This window comes from Rhinolophus ferrumequinum, chromosome 10, assembly GCF_004115265.2.
Source record: "Rhinolophus ferrumequinum isolate MPI-CBG mRhiFer1 chromosome 10, mRhiFer1_v1.p, whole genome shotgun sequence".
Lineage (NCBI taxonomy): Eukaryota > Metazoa > Chordata > Mammalia > Chiroptera > Rhinolophidae > Rhinolophus > Rhinolophus ferrumequinum.
The window spans coordinates 36,264,682-36,282,750 of record NC_046293.1 but is presented as its reverse complement, the minus strand read 5'-3'; the positions used below and the strand labels follow the sequence as shown (position 1 = coordinate 36,282,750).

The following is an 18,069-nucleotide window of genomic DNA, read 5'->3' as shown; positions in this document are numbered from 1 at the left end:
TTGTACTCGCCACTATTTAAAAACAAAATTTATACTGGCATATTTGTGATTTCTACAGTTGAGTTATTGCATATGACATATATTAAGAGCTATGTTTGAAAGATGACAAGCCAGTGTTGAACTCTGCACTTAGGAGATAATAAATTGATTCAAATCATTTATCCCACTTGCCTACCCCTACCTTCATAGCCCCAAGAAAATCCCACACAACCCCAAACAAAAATAGTCACATCATGCAGAAATGGCAACGTCGTTATTTATGGATGAGAGATGTCCGGATTTAAGCACAATCTAAATAAGAGCTACATGATTTAACCAGAAACTGTCCTGGTGAAAAATTACCCCTTATCCAAACAATAATCATGGACCATTTCCACCATGGCTTTTAAAGATCAGAATAGAAATGAGAGAATTTGTCTTCTGACTCTTAGAAAATATACAAGACCGTGAGAGTTACTATTCAGATTATGGTTGCGTGATATAACTTTAGTTTTAATGTGAAATGTGCCTCTTCAATTGGAGGGTGTTCGCTTAACAGATGGAATACAATTTGAAGTAAGAAGAAAGGCAATGAAATAAATGTTTGGACAGTAGTATGAGAGAAAAATGTCAGGAATAACCTTGGGGCTAAAACCAAAAGAAGACATGGAAGCAACTCTGTAGTGACTTTGATTTATATCATGTGGCTTTCAGAAAATAGAAAGAAGAATAAGTTGAAAATCAGCAAAATACTGCTTTTTCACAAACTTTATCAACAGGTGGTATAAGCAGAGTTCTTTCAGTCATAACCTGTCATCTTTCCGTGAGCAGCACCCACACTCACTGCTTCTTTTGGACAAGGCTGTCCTTTCTTAAGCAGTAAAGTAGATGATCTATGTTCACAGTCCAGTGCCATGCACAATAACTGTATGTGGCATTTGCCTGTAACTCAGGTGGGTTTTGACTCCAGTGACAGCAAGCCTGGTGGTAAGCCACACAGCCCCGATTCTCCTTTTTACTCTGTTGATGCGTAATTTAATGCACTTACTTGCTAGACACTGTTGGGACAAAGAATTTTACCTCTCGCTGGACAGTGGAGCCACTTTGAGAGGAAGACCTTGTTGTTGTGGTTGAGTTCACAGTTAGTTTGGGAAAATGATCATGGCGGTGAGTGTTGATGTTGCTTAGTCTGCTCAGGCCGCAGGAGCCTTCTTGGACAGCAGGCATTTACACCATCTTTCCCATAGCACACTTCCCTCAGGCATGTCTGCATGGCTTGCTCCTTCACCGCCTGCAAATCTTTGCCCGCATACCCAATTTTCAGTGAGGATTTCCTTCCACTCCTTTCCCCACTGCTTCCCAGCATTTATCACCTTTCCTCTTTCCTTTGCCCCCATGGTCTAACATCCTGTTTAACATAATTGTTTGCCTCTGGCTATTAGAAAGTAAGCAAGGAGTTATAGCTGTTCTGTTTACTGCTGTGTCCATAGGGTGTAGATAAGCCGACTACACATGGCGTGGATTCAATACACAGATGTTCCTCAACTTTGCTCCTTAACTTATGATGGGGTTATGTCCCGATAAACCTATTGTAAGTTGAAAATAATCATTAAGTTGAAAATGTATGTAATACACCAAACTTACCAAACATGCTAATTTAGCCCTGCCTGCCTTACACGTGCTCAGAACACAATATCCCCCAAACGTTGTTGTGTCACCAGAAACTAATAATAAAACAAACAAACAAACAAAAAAACAATATCCCCCAAACGCTGGCAATGCAGTGCACTGTAGAGTATCAGTTGTTTACTCTCGTGACCACGCGGCTGACAGGCTCACTGCCACTTCCGCTGCCCAGAGATGTACCACAGCTCGCTAGCTTGGGAAACGTTCAAAATTGAATGTACAGTTTCTACCGAATGCATATAGCTTTCACATCATCTTAAAGTGAAGAAAAAAAAAATCAGAAGTCAAACCATCAAAGTTGGGTCCGTCTGTATATTCGTTGAATAAATGAATACTTGTGCTGGTGGTGTTTCGGGCACTTATACAAACCCACATTCCTGGTTCCCATTAGCGCTTGACTTTGGGATGTCACAGATGAGTCCTGCTGTTATTGCTTCCAAATTCATCAGCTCCTAAAAATGATTTCTCTGTCAAAAACAAGCTGCGTTTGTAGGCTCTGTTTTCCTTACATTGGGCAATCTGGAGCTAGTTCTGGCTCTCATAAGCATGTTTGCGGTTGCAGAGGAAAATGGATGTTTCTCACCCAAATGTTGTCATGTCATCATCTCTGTCTAGCATCCAGAGAAGCAGATGTTCTCTTCTTTGACCTCAGGCTAGTGGTTACAGTTTGGGTGTTAAATTTATTTCACAAAACTGGATTTGCACATCGAGGCTGCTGTTTTCATTTAACTTTATGTAGTCTTAGAGCACAGTGAGCATTAGGAAAGGCCCAGTTTGGGGGCACTAGAAGTATGTTTGTCTATGTGTGTGGTGTGTATGCATATACATGTACACACACGTACGTAGATCCATACATTATGTATCCAGTTAGCTAGCTTGCTATTGCAAAACATGGGCTTATTTTGAGACCACTATTTCTAAACATGACAAAAAGTAGCCCTAAGGACTTGCCAAGAACAAATTTTCCTCTTTCCAGAAAACAGTTTTCAGCAGATCATTTTTAGCAACAAAATTCAAAAGAATCATGCTGCTGTATCCTAGCAAAGATGATTATTCGTTTATTTTTTATTCAAAAACACTTATTACATACCACTCTGGAACAGGCACAGGGATGAATATAGAGTTTTGGTCTTCCAGACAGCTTGGTGGTCGGGGATATCTGATGTAACCACAGTGGAATAGGCAAGCCCAGACCATAGTATACTAAGGGAAAGGGAAAGACCCCAGTGTTGGGACACTTAAGCTCTGGTGGTTTCCAAGTGTCACTAGCCTTGCAAGTCACTTATCTTTATAAGGCCTCAGTTTCTTCTTCTATAAAATAAGGATTGCACTAGGTGATTTCTAAAGTCCCTTTTAGCTGTATAATATGGCTTAGGGGAGCTCAGAGACACCAGTGTGATTTCTACACAGATTTTGCTACCTGGTGATCCTTTCAAGCATACCTTTTGAATTCCTCTGCAAACACATGTCGGCAACACATCATTTGTTACCAGGTTCAACATCTTTATAAAGCGATGATTTAAGGTTTTAATTTCTCACTAGATTCCTGTTCGTGGGTGTCAGAGTTAGGGAGGAGAGAGGCACATTGAGTCCCAGAGATTTCCTTCTGTGAGGTGCAGATGATGCAGATGTGCAGATGATGGGCCACATTGACAGACCATCATCATGGCAGCCCCCACGGTGGTTTGGAGTGCCTGTGGTCATTCTCAAGAAGACCGGTGCCTCGGCTTTGGCTTTCTGAGTCACCTGTGGAGTTTTGGTTGGTTTTCTGGATTGCTTTTTTTTTCTTTCTTTTTTGTTAGCCCTGTATATGCTTAACCCACCCTGAGCCCATTACATTTGAATCTCAGAAGGTGACATCAGTAACTCCATAAATGGCGTGGGTACTCCACCAGTTTGAAAATCACTACAGAGAGATTGTCCAAGGGAAGTGTGGGAGCAGTGACCAGCCTGAATAGGCATGCACACTTCTTGGGGGTGGGCTTCTGCACAGTATTCTTTGGTTTGGTAGTGAACAGTGTTCCTTAGTAAGATCCTATGTACATTATTCTTCATTATACTAACCAGGTTTAATCCACTAAAGTAAATTTTGACTTCAGAATGTTCCTCTTAAGTGTTTTTTATAACTCTTATTGTTTGTTAGTGGAAAACCATCTCCTATTTTACTGGCTAAGGATACACTGAAGATGATTAGATGAGTGTCTTTCTTTTTCTTTTTAAAAATAAAGATCTACCTGAAGCATGAATTGATTTGGGAAATTTGACAATGCAGCACAGTAACATGATCTTCATGTTTATTACTAGCAAATTTGTAAGAAACAGTTTTGTCTTTTTTTTTTTAATGGCTATTGACATAAAGCATGGCTAATATAAAGTTTGAAAATATTCCGATTTCTAATTGACAGAAGAAGAACTGGCAACTCCTCCGCTAGATGGCATCATTCTTCCAGGAGTGACCAGACAGAGCATCCTGGACCTGGCACGCAAGTGGGTGGGTGCCTTTGACATGAACAACTTTTGTAAGCATGCAACAAAAAGTAATCAAAATAAGCCCAGTTTAGTGTTGAAATAATATATAGTAGTTCCAACCCATGTTATCTAATCTTAGTCTTACCTCGAGTGAAAAGAACTCTTCTAAAAGGACTGTCTTGGCAAGACTATCAAATAAGTATTGTTTATAGGGAGGGCAGGAAGAAACCAGTTTGTCAAGTTGTCCTGGTGAAGAAGTATTCTAGTACTGGTCTCAAGCTCTGTATCAGGTGTCTCCTCCTGACTCACCTGGCTCATACTTTGTGTTCTTCCATTTAGCCAGTCCTTAACTTTTCAAGTCTAAGTGCATTGTTTCCAAATGGCAATGATTCGTGGTTCTCCCTTCCTCTATTTATTCCAGTGGAACCATGCTTGTCATCGAAATTATGTTGACTGCCTTTTCCCCCACCCCGTCTGCTCCCTGCCCTCCCAAATTCACATACATGCTTATTAAAATCAAAACACTCAAGCAAATGTAAAATTATTTTTAGTAAACTTTCTGATTCATGTGACACAGGCAAGCATGTTAAACTGTTTAGTATTGGAAATGACATTATAACATACTCAAGATGAATACTGAATGAGTTGGTGATCTGGCAGAGGTTCTTGGATGGAACTTTTGACCCATGTGTTAAAATGATGTCCAAGGGACGTGAAAAGGCTTTGAGCATACTGTGGTCAAACGGTACCAATAGGACAAATGTTTAGATACACACAGAGTGTCGATGAGAGTACTAGCACGGTGTCTCTGGAAAAGACCTTGGAAATAGAGGAAATGTGCTATAAATAATTCTACAAAACCCTGAAGTAGGCAAGACCCAACTGCACATGCTGGCTGGCACATTGGGCATGACATTTACAAACTGTTGGTATTATTTCAAACAGCTTGCCCTGTCCTAAATATGCTTGCAGTTGGAAAGATGTATTTTCGAAGCTCAGTAATTTTTGTTTTATTAAAGAAAAAAGTCAGTCAAGTACAGAAGGTTTGATGACAAGTTGCAATGGGAAATGCTTTCCCACACTAATGATTTGCTAGCATGAAAAATAGTTTATTATGAAAGAATTTTTTTTCTTGACTCCTTAGCTGTAATTTATTTTAAAAGCTATTTTAAAACAGGGAGACATAAATGCCAAGAGGCATGTGGGGGGTTACCATTACTTGCCAGAAGGGGAAATTGTCCAAAGATAAGTAAGGGAGAGCAGAGGAAAAACAATTCTGTTTATTTACAAGATTTTTTTTTCTTTTCCAGAACACAGAGCTCAGCTTGTTTTCAGTTAACTTGGCTGATTTTCTGGGATTTATTTACCTTTAAACAACACAATTGCAATTGCAGACTGAGATAAATTGAAACTTGCAAAAAGCCATATTTCTATTGCAGGCATATTTTCGTACCTTTCCAAATATACTTACAGCGTGATGCATTTTTCTTCTAATATTTTGAATCTTGCCACAGGCTGTGATTTCCATTTTTATTTATTGTAGATTTGTAAGTTTCAAAAAATGATCTCTTATTTAAAAAATATATCCATTCTCTATTGCCCTTAATTCAAATAGCCTGTTGACAAACTTTGAACTTTAACCACTAACAAAAGAATGAGAATTAAGCAGATTTAAGAATGAGTATTCAACAGATAGCTTAAAGGTATTTTTTTTTCCCATATGCTATCCTTGAGCAAATAAAATGTTCCAGTAGTTCAGCAGAAGTCGATGAGGTCGTGCCAATAATTCTGTGATGAAACTCAACCTAATATGATACTAAAGAGAAGGAAGAGGATTACTGTTGTAAAGTTAACTGAACAGCGAATTTAGGACGAAAAAAGAAAAAATATATATACATATATATATATATACACACACAATACAATTTCCCAAAGTCCAAATGTATTTTTAATGTTTTAAAATAATGAAATATTTCGGATATTTAAACTCAGTTTATGTTTTTACTCCATAAAAGACACAGTAGAAAGAGGACCAGTTTTGGAGCCAGTCACATCAGATCTGAGTTCAAATCCAGTTTTTGCCATTTACTTACTGTGTGATCTTAGGGATGTCATTCAACTTCCCTGAATCTTACTTTTCTCATCTGTAAAATGGGGATACGAATACCCACCTTAAAAATGAGAGAATTTGGCATGCTATTGGATGCTCAAGTAGTGGTAGCTATCATTATTAAAGTTATAATATATTTTTATGATAAATAGGTTGAAGACTGTCAACATAGAGCACACATTAAGTAGCACTTGGGATACATCAGTTTGTGAGACTTTAGCCATGAAGTGCGCCTCGTAAAAGGGGAAAAGAAAACAGGCAGGCATGTATTGAAATATACCATGCGTTTTATAGTGATACTCTTATAATTTACATTCTGATCATCTCATTTAGAGAGGCTGTGACCTTGGAGTAGGTTGCATAGCACCTCAGTGTATTTACAGATGCGATGGTGTTGTTCGTTCTCTCCAGCTTTCTCTCTAAGTATGACTGCTGTTATCCAACTTCAGTCCGAATGTTTAGTAGAAAGGTAAGTACTACAGGGCTTTTTGGCATGCTTTTTCCTTGAAAATGTATGCTTTTTATTTTTTACATTCCAAACAGGGTGAGTTTAAGGTGTCGGAGAGGTACCTCACCATGGATGACTTGACAACAGCCCTGCAGCAGAACCGAGTTAGAGAGATGTTTGGCTCTGGCACAGCCTGCATTGTTTGCCCAGTTTCTGATATACTGTACAAGGGTGAGGTAAGACAGTGTTTCTTCAGTCACCTCCGGTTATTTCTAATCATTGGCCTATCATTAAATTGTTTTAAGCGTGTGAACAAAATACTAGTTGGCTCCAGGATGCGAAGAATTTTTTTTTTCTTCATAATTTGGCATTTCATTAACTGGGACAGTTTGTCATTATTGTTAATACAGATGACCCTGTATTAACAAATTACTTACTCTCATCTTTCCAGTGATGTTGTGTAAGGTCTTAAGATCCAACATGGTGGGAGGTCAGTTTTGTTCTTGGACAAGTGTCATCTCTATCTTTTGTCAATTTAGGGATTGGAGATGTGTCAATAGACTTCCATCATTTCTTTCTACTGGCTCACTAAGGAAGGTTCTGCAGGTAGTTAGAGTTCAATTTATGGTTTCCAAATATACTTCCAAACTATTGGAGTAGGAATAGCAAATAGTAATGGAAAATTCATTTGAATGATCAACTCCTACGTTAATTACTATTATTATTATTATTATTATGACTACTTTACATTTTTTTTTTTTTAATTTGGCAAAACTGGTGCATTTACTAAAATTTTCAGAAGGAATTCAAGCATTTAGTTGTAAGAACTTTTCTCCTCCCAGTAAACTAGTATGATTTCATATGTGCTGTACTTTCATTTTTTGGTCAGTTTGTTTGCTATCCCCTTTATATCAAAGCTCCAATACTTATGACTAACAGCACCAACTGACTTTATAACTCAAAGTCATGTGGGTGTTATTTTAAAAATGTGAACTGGCTTAAGTTACTCGTATTAAATATAGATTCTATTGTTTTAATATTTAACATTATAATTATTTTTCCTCAGCTGGTTGTATTGATTTTTTTTTTTTTTTTCCCTGCCGATTTTAATGGTGTCTGCTTCATTGCTTGAGATATTTGAACTTGCTTTTAGGGAATGGCTCCTAACATAATTCCAGCCACAGACTATTTCAAGAGAAAATAATTATTCTATTATCATCCGATACTTGTACTGATCATAAAGCTACTGTTTCATATTTTATTATGGTAGTATCTCGGTAATGTATTATTAGTCCACTTTTTTAATGAACTAAGGTCATTAGATCAGATATTTTTAAGTCCAATTATTATTTCGCCTGTAGAACCAGTTTATAAAGTTTATCATGTTCTTAATGGTCTTGTTTTAGAGGGCATTCAGAGCCAAAATGTACATCTAATTATCCTATTGTCCTAAAGGGCGTATAAAAAGAAAGATAAGAACATGGGCTATCTACTAAAATCAAACTATCAAAGGCCTGCAAGCTAGCGAGGCATGAATGGGCCTGACTGAAATATAAATTAAGATCGTGAAATCTCTCTCAGCCCTGAACTGAATCATGCTATCCAACATTTTGGAGGTTTGGCTTAGAACAGACATAGGTTCGGAAGCCCCTTTTGTGAAAGCATAGACTTGCTTTAATTTATGTCCTTGAAATGACTTGCTTTAATTAGTGGCAAAATATCTTTTAATTTCTCATTTCCTGCCAAGAGGGTTAAATATGGGGGCCAATCATTTATCCTTGTAGATTCTGGGAATGCTGGAAGGAGTAGGATTCTTTTAAGTTTAGCCACTGTTTTAGGGACCCCTAGCTTCTCATTGTTTCCTCAAATCATTCTGAAGACTGGCATATAAACTAGTGCCCTAAACTCAGGTAGTTAGCTTTCATTCAAATTCGGAATAGAAACGAGGCTTTGGCATAAGGAGCTAACATACATAATCAGGTTATCATAGTGTCATTTCTTATTTCAGTGTAATTGCATTGATACAGTAGCATTGCAGAGTGTCTTGTCACTGTATATATGACTATCCTCAATTATCTCATGTCTGGTTTTCTTTCATAGACTATCCACATTCCAACTATGGAGAATGGGCCTAAGCTTGCAAGCCAGATCTTGGACAAATTGACCAATATTCAAGTAAGGGCTGCTTTCTGTCATCTTATTTAAATTAGCACTTAGAGCCAAATCGTATTTCAATGTTGAGAAGAGAGTAAATAGTACCATTTGGGGTCAACAAATTTAAATTTAATTTGTTTAAATTAAAATTTAATTTAAATTTAATTTGGTCAACAAATTCAATTTGATCAACAAATTCAAATTTAAATTTAATAATAAAGGAAGGCATTCCTGATACGATGTGTGGGCATAAGCAAAGCAGAAATGGGAAAGAAGATACATGTTAAAACAAAAGAAAGAAAATATTGTGAGGACTCCAAATTACTTAATATTTTAAAAATATGTAAATTTTAATAACATTTAAAAATCTCATTATAAAGTGTAACATATGCTTTTGAAAGTAGAAGAAAGCATAGAAGAAACCTAATATTACCTATGATTCCAGCACCAAGATATAACCACAGTTAATTTTCAGTGTCTCAACTTTTAAGATTTTATAAGCATTTATATATTTGTAGTAAATATATTTTCTAAAAAAATGGGAGTGTACATAATTTTATTACCTGCTTTTTTCATTTAATAAATATTTGCTTTTTTATATCAATAAATCATTTTAATTCCATGTATAAAGTTTAATTGAATTTCATTATATCGATGTACCATAATTTTTAAAGAATTATGGTAATTTTTAAAGAATTTTTAAAGTAATTTTTAAAGAATTACTATCAGGTAGTGCTGGGTCTTACAACTAAGCAAAGATTTAAAGTTGTTTGGGAAAGCAGAAGGTCCTTATAGAGCAATTGAGGTCCTTGGATAGTGTTAAAAAAAATGGTATTTTTGAATATTTAACAACTTTTATGCAAAACTAATATTAATAAAAGAAAAGAATGATTGTGGTTTTTGAATCAATGAGCTGCCTTACCCCCACTCTTCAACAAATGTTTTCTATAGGAATTTTCTGTAAGTTAAATAAAGGAATATGTTAATATTGAAGACATAACAATCTATTCAGAGTTATTTTCTACTTTTGAACGAGTATGTAGAAACAATTAGAAGTAATTTGAAGAAATTTAATAAAACTTTCTGTATGGGTATTTCAGGTATTTTCATATATTTTTAGAGTTTTCTAAATCTAAAGGCTTGAGTAAATCTGATGAAGGTAATAAGTTTTTAGTGTTTTGCTCAAATGAAAAACATAAACAGAGCAAAAATATATGATTGTCTAGATTATGGAAGCTTTTATCCAAAACAGAAGTTGGGAGATTTTAAAGAGAGGAATGAAGTGTGATTATAGTGATGAGAAAGGAAGACCATCAGAAAAATTTCCTTGAACAAATTGTATGGTTCATTCTATAGCACTTAATACATAAAACAAGATTTCAGCGTTACCTCTTGGAGATTATATGAAATAAAAAAATTTGACCTGATTTGATTTGGTTGTAAAGGGTTTAAAGCAAAGGAAAACTAGGCTGAGGGAAAAATCAAATTCTATTATATTTGAATTGAAAGATATTCCTAAGTAGGGGTGTTTGGACCATCCATGGACCATCCATGCAGAATCTAAGATCACATCTTTCCTCTTCAATAATTTTATGTTTGTGGACATAGAACCTAAAGTTTCAAAATTATTCTCTTACAAGATGACAAATTGGTGTTGTCAGCCAAGCTACTAGGTTATCTGTTTCTCTCCCAGAAAAATGGATATTTCCTACAAAGTGCTCTGGTAAATTAAAGAAGAGGAGAATAACAACAATCAAAAAACCATTAGGATTCTTGCCAGTGTTGACCTGGACGGGGGGCTCAATTCCTTCTTAACTGAAGACTGGATTTTCATTTAACTTGTAAACTTACCTATATGAGCAAGAATCTCTCTGGTTAAGTATGCATCCATCCCCCTGGGTCTTAGATTGCTGTACTAATACCTCTTAAGAGAATATTTCAAATGACAATACTCCCCCTCCGCCCGCCCCCACTTTCTCTTTTTAAACAACAAAGAAAAACACTTCTGTGTTCATACTTAACCAAACTTAAACTTGGAGAACATTTTCCATGTTGCCACGTTTCCTTTCTCTCCCATTACTCTTTGCTGTTCCAATTACTCACTGTCATGCTGGTCTTTGCTCCCGCCTTTTGGGCTCCTCTCTGTTCTCCAATATGCTCTGCTCTCTGCTACTTCTTTCCTGTTTCTCTTCCTTCTATAGTTTACCCACTTGATAAGGTATTGGTAGTCCCTCAAGACATATGTCTTTTAGGAACCTTTAAAATCTCCATTGAACAACATCCCTTTTCTCCCCAGTACAAACACACACTGATCCACTTAAATGCTGCTTCTTCCTCCAGCGTCCATAGTGCCTGGGATTATCACATGTGGCCTTTAACTTATATTCTAGTCATGCCCTTGTCTTTGTTCTAGGGTTCTTTGAATGTGAGAATCGTTTTATTCTCTTTTTGTAAGCACAGTATGCAGCGCAAGGTCTAGGTCGTAGTACATACTCAGTAGTCTTTCCTGAATAAATAAATAGAGGAGTGAATAGGTGAATGATTCGCCAAACACTCACTAAAGAGCAAAAGCGTGTTGCTGTCTTATGTATTACCACATTCTGAGAAGAGGCGGGAGGAAGGTCTTCAATAATGGCAAATTATTTTTCAAAAAAACATTCAGAGAACCTGATTTAGAACTTTTCAAAGTGACATACACATCACTACTGCTGTCAGGATGAGATGAAAGCTGGAACCTGGGTCTTAACTATCAGGGACAGCATGTTTGAGTAACTAGCAGAGCCGCTGTTGAGGTTTCAGAAGATGGAGAGTAGTGATTGCAAAAACTGAGAGGTGGACATCTTAAATAGTTTAGGAAAAGGAAAGCCTAAATGTGATAGGAGCAGAATCTCTATTGATTACAGGTTAATGGATAGAATTAAAAAAAAAACAAAAAAAACCACGTATGTTCCCACTCGTGGCTACAGTTTTGTAAGATTGAATGACCATTAGCGGTTATTGTATTTTGCTTGTTTTCAGTGGAACAGCTTGATGCCTTTTAGTTATATAAACAGATGGAGCCCCACCCCTTTTCCCTGCCTATGTCCGGAGCTTTCTTTGTGTGCATTCTAAGTGAATGGTCCAGATTGCCTAGATGACTCAGTCCCTTGACTAGCTTCCCAGCCTCTCCTCATTCCCTAAGACATACGTCTCCACATGTTGTGGGACTTTGCAGAGCTTTGCATACCCAATGAATAGGATTTAGAACAAGAATGACAAATTATTACCTGGCGGGCAGCACTTATTACATTTTTATTGGCATCCTAGAAAGTAAGTGCATGACACAGATTGTCCTTTTATGTTACTAAGAATTTTTTGCTGAATGTAAAAGGTATTGTAGCAAGACTCGTGTAAAATTATTTGCCATACATACATATGTCGAATGTGAAGTAATGAACTTGTCGTTAGTCATGTTTTGCCTTAATGTTCTAACTGGAATTCATGAAAAGATGAAAATTCTGCACATCACATAGTTTTCTCCATGGGCTCGAAGGGCCATCCCACAGGTTCTGTGTGATTTGCCATGTTGCTTTAACCTCATTTTTGATTCTGTGAACAAAATCAAGTGAGTTGTGACTTAGAGCAGGCCTGCCAAATGTTGAAGACGTGGGCCTTCAACATTGACAGTGGTATAATGACAGCCTAGCCCAGGCAGACATGTGTTCACTTTGTCCTCCTTCTCTGGACACCTACTCTTGAAAAGAATGTAATTTCCATCTCTGCTAACATCTGTCATCTCTACTTTGAATTATTTTGCATTGAAAAATTAAATTGAATTATCCATCATCCAAATGAAAAATTTGATTGCTAACTGCCTAGGTCTAGATATTATGAATTACTATAGATTATCATATCTCTTGGATACATCTCAAAATCCTATGATTTTACATAAAAGCATAAATCGCAGGCTGAGTGCGGTAAAACTTAATACATATTATGCAGGTTTGCAGAGTCATATGGCCTATGACTGTCATTCTAACCAAAATTGATTTTCCACTGTGTATAAAACTAAAACAACTAATTGAAAGCAAATTTACATTAACTGATGAGATTCAAGATGAAATTATAGTGGTCATGAATCACAATTCTGTAGATCTGCTAAAATGTCAATATGCTGACATTCAAGTATTGTTAATGGCAAAAATGTCTAATGTATTGATGGGAACACAAATAAGAAATAGAACACGTATTTTGCTTTTATCTCAAGTCACATTGACACCATACATAAATCAGGCAGAATTTGGGAATGTTGTATCCAACATTCATTATGAATCAACAGAGTCAATAGCAGGAGGCCACACTCTTTCGGTAACTCTTTCTGATGTGGATTAAGCAAGTTGGATTAAGCAAATCACTGATAGTCATTGGACTTCCATGTAAACCAGAAAGTTGTAGGTAGACCCATTCTTGGCTCCTGGTTTTTTACCAATTTGATAAATTCTGCTCAGTGAGGTCTTTAAAGCTCTTTAAGAGGAACGAACACAGCACATGGAAAATGTGACATGGGAAAAATGGCATTGGACCGAGAGAGGCAAGAGAACTGGGCTTGTGATTATGAGCTTCCTGGAGCCTTAGTGTCCTTATATGTAAAGTGAGAAGCTTGTCCTAAAAAAAAGTTCATTGCTCTTCACACTTTGATTGTTAAGCAGCAAAACTTTCTATGGAAGACATCTTTCCTGGAATCCCAGTATACAAAACTGATAAGAGGGGAATTGTCCTGAAGTAAGGAAATAAAACCCAGAACCCTGCTTATTTTGCTCATCCAAATAAGATGATCATTTTCAATGATCATTAAGGTTCTTTCCAACTCAGAAATTTGGAGGTTTTGCATTAATTTCAACTGAAGTTATATTAGGACTAAAGAGCCACTTCATGTGAAAAGGGGACGTCCTGTGATTTAGGCAAACACATGGTGGCAGACTTAATGGCATGCTCCTCTGGTTAGGGAAGATCTGTCCCAAGTTAGTTTCCACACGTGACTATGTGAAGGGAAGTCTCAATGGTGGTCAAGAAGATGGAATTGGGTGTGAGAGATCTTGGCTAGGGTCTGGACCCTACCGTTTACTAACCACAGACTTAGGTAAGGTATTTAATCTGCCTAATACTTAGTTTTCTCATCCCTTAAACATGATCGATAATGGCACCTACTATCTGGGGTTATTGAGAGGATAAATGAGGTAGCAAGTCTGTAAAGCTCTTGGCATAGTTGTTTTTGGCATGCAGTACTTGCTCAAGGGTGAGCAAGCTCATTTAAACACAGAGATGTTTGTTGAATGAATGAGTGAATGAATAAATAGATGAACGAATGAATATAGAACTGGCTTTGTGTTTCTGACATCTGGAATGTCTTTATGTTTCATTTAATTCAGTTTTAAATATTAAAATTTAGGCTTGCTAAAGCAAATTATCTGCTAATGCAAATAATCTAATTGATTATTTGCTGCTCCATAATTTTTGAAGGAATAAGAAAAATTGGGATGCTAACATAACATAAACAACTTTCATTTAGAAAACAAGTCAGTGTTTAGATCTACCAGACTTGTCAATTTAATATTTTTGTCCATGAACATAAAATTCTCGCAAGAAGGGGCATTTTCTAGTAGTGATTCTCAAACTTTTGCTCCCATCAGACTACTCACCTGAAGTGCTTGTAGAAGCACAGGTTGTTGGGAACCATCCACAGAGTTTCTGATTCAGGGAATCTGAAGTGGGGCTTGCGAAATTGCATTTTTAACATGTTGTCAGGTGATGCTGAGGCTACTGGTTTGGGGAATGCACTTTGAGCGTCACTTCTGACAATAGGCAAACTCACATCGTTTGGAGAGCAGAAGCTAAATGCAGAATGGTAATGAAAAGGCATTTACTTAATTATACACAGGGCTTACATCAACTATAAATTTGAGAAGAAGAATAATTGTAAAATGTGTGATTCTTTCCAGATATTTGGTTGTTTTTCTCTAGTCTTATTTTTAATGTGAATATGCTTTTAATGTTCAAAACAGAAGCGAATCTTTTGTATAGCGTCATTTGTATTATTAAGTTTATTTATAAGTTACAGCACTGTTAGCTTTTAAACTGAAACATGTTTTCTTGTTTTTGTTGCAGTATGGACGAGAAGAGAGCGACTGGACAATCATCGTATCCTAAGTGGAAAATACAGGATATTACCTGTGTGCTATTGGGATAGACTATTGCATCTGAATTATGATAGATTGTCTGGCTACCTGTTTTCAGTTGTGCATAATATAGTTTGTGTGATCAGTGTTACCAGGGGGATTGTTTCCTCATACTAGAGAAAATGAATTGCAATCATCAAATGGTGTATTGTAAACCTGATCGTAGAAGCTTATCTTACCTTCCCTTAGAAAGATGATAATGTAAGCCATATAGCATAGAATTTTCCTCAGTATTCTTAGTGCCTCCCTAGTACTTCACTCAGATACAAAAATGTTTGTTTATTCTTTAGCATAGGTTGTATTCTACTCCTCAACCAAATGAATTTGTGTGTGTGTGTGTGTTTGAAAGCTGATCTGAGTAAAATTCACATGTAACATTGTCTGTGACACATTTTTATCCTCAGAAAGTGTTTTGTTTTTTTAGATCAAGACTTTCAAAAACTGGATTTTCTCATGTCACCTTTGTTTTGGTAGGCCCCCTATGTCCATCTTAAGGCAAATCTCTTCCTCTTCCTGATGTCACAGGCTGCTCGAAGGTCTTGTGCATCAGTGAGATCTGTGCACATTTCTACCATTGCCCTTTCCATGTTGTGCTGTGATTGGCTGCTTGTTAGTAGTGTCTGTACAACACTGAGGGTCTTGTGCCTTAGAGATCTTTGTATCCCCAATGCCTGGCACATAATAGGTACTCAGTAAATAATGAATAAATGAATATTTACCTTCTATAGAAGTGAACTTTCTTTGTTTCTATATTATGAAACCTCTTTATTAGAATTTGTGATTGATTCGACATTGTATATTTTTACCTCACATTGTCTTTGTTTCTCATGGTCTGCTAAGCATTAGAGATACTCAGAGGCATAGTTTCTTGGAGGAATTTTTTCGTATGCAAAGACTGTCTTGAAATTGAAGTTGTACCTCTAGAGTGAAGTTGTGATATCATACCAAATGGAAATGACAAATGATACATGTTGAGTGTTCAATACAAAATAATTCACCCTATTTAGTTTTTTAGTAGAAAGCAAAGAGGTATACTTTGGTTTTTATACTCTTGGTTTTATACGTGCTCTTTGCTGTTGAATAATGAAGGATTGGATGAGTACAAAGTTAGGGTACAGGGAGATGATATTTTCCTTGTTTAGGAACTCTGAGTTAAAATTGTATCCTGGTTTTTCTAGAAGAAAGTCAAATCTTGATAGAAAACATTCACTCTGGAAGGTCAACTCTCAGATGTTATATTTTGGTTTCTTGCGGTACTAATAACTTTCATCTTGCTGATCTTATTTCATTCTCTTTTCAAAGCAAGGGAAAAAAAAATTCTAAAGGTTTGATGCATTGGAAAACTTTCCTTAAGGCAGTTAGCAGCACATAGCAAATGGGACTTTGATTCTTTTCCAAGACTTTTGGCTGTAGGGTCTTTTATAGATAGAAATGGTAAAATGAAAATTAGGGAAGTATAAGATGAAAAGGAATGGTAAAAATATATTTTAGGGGGCTTTTAATTGTTGATCTGAAGTTTTGGAGAGTCTGTTCTTTTCAGGCCTCAGGTACTTTACCTGTTCTCTAGTCCTTCACCAAGTAGCATTCTAAGGGTGTGCACTTGCCTTGGCTAAATCATGTGACCTCATTTTTAATACAGTATTCGAGAAAAGACTTCCAGGTAATTTTAACCTGTTAAGTAGCATATAAATAACTAAGACTCACATTCCTATGAGAAATGGAAATCATTTGTTTGCCATAAATGCATTTTATACTTTGCATTTCTAAATTTAGTACGGCAAGACAGGTCCATTACATACAAAAGGTAGAGAACAATGTTTTGACAATATGTCTGTATGATTTCTTTTGTTAAAACTTAAGAACATTTTAAACCCTTCCTATCAGACTTGGTGAAGATTAAGGATATAAATTTTTAAAAAACTGAAGGTCTCCTAAAACAAAGAACATAGTCTGCCATTCTTATTTAAGTAGTAAGACAGGAAATGGACCTTGACACTAACTTGTTAAATAGATTTAAAAGAAACATCTGCACATCTTTTTTCCTTGTGCACTATTTGTTTTAATTGCAGTAGATTGATACAGCAAGAGTGACACATTATAACTAGGCAATTATCCATTCTTTGAGACTTAGTTATTGTAACACTAATTGATCAGTTAAGGCATAAAATAGTCTAGCATTAGGAACATGTAATAGGCTAATCTGCTCAAAAAGATCAACAAATTAATATTGTTGCTGATATTTGCATAATTGGCTGCAATTATTTAATGTTTAATTGGGTTGATCAAATGAGATTCAGCAATTCACATCTGCATGAACATAAACAGAACTGGTGGCACTTAAAATGATAATGATTAACTTATTTTTCATGTTCTCTTCCACATTTTTCAGTTTTTTTTTTTTTCATTTCAGACCAAATTTGTTGGTTTTTTTCAAAACACATTAGTAGAAACCAAGATTTTAAAATGAAGCATTTAGACGTAAACAAAATATGAGCATTTCCTGAAGACATTTGCTATTAGAAATTTTCTTCGTTATAGTCGTTTATTAAGGATTCAATTTATGATACACCAAAAGAAGCGTCAACCTCAGGGATGTATACCATGCTGTCTAGTACCTTGCAGCTGGCTGAAATGAATAAATAATATCTGCATTAACCTTTGCTTTCAAAAGTACAAAGGAAAAGTAAAATAGAAAAAGAAATGACTGAGAAACTTTGTTAAGAGATCGTGTTTGTCCTACCTGCTCAGCACCCTCTATTCTTGTTAAGATTTCTGTAAAAAAAAAAGAAAGAAAGACAGAGGTAGCAGCAAGAAAGTGCAGTATAACGCCAACTATGTGACATGTAGTGCCAACATGCCCGAAGATATGGGCAACCTACAGTATATACCCTGGGTTAAAATTCTTCACCATATCAGTTTTGTTGCTTGATAGAATTGTACCTAAACAATTGGTCTTGCTTTCCTCAAATCAGACCACTTTTGGGTACTTGAAGGCAATTAATGAGTAT

At 36.2% G+C, this 18,069-nt stretch overlaps 1 protein-coding gene across 1 annotated transcript in view; it reads left to right on the top strand.

The window, feature by feature from the left end:
- The window catches only part of BCAT1 (branched chain amino acid transaminase 1), a 41,939-nt gene extending 24,084 nt beyond the window's left edge, over positions 1 to 17,855 (top strand). The window contains 4 exon segments of the mRNA XM_033117656.1: positions 4,071 to 4,156; positions 6,788 to 6,928; positions 8,793 to 8,867; positions 14,991 to 17,855. Of these exon segments, the coding sequence (XP_032973547.1) occupies positions 4,071 to 4,156; positions 6,788 to 6,928; positions 8,793 to 8,867; positions 14,991 to 15,032 (344 nt within the window). The 3' untranslated portion in view covers positions 15,033 to 17,855.
- Positions 17,856 to 18,069: the final 214 nt, after the last annotated feature.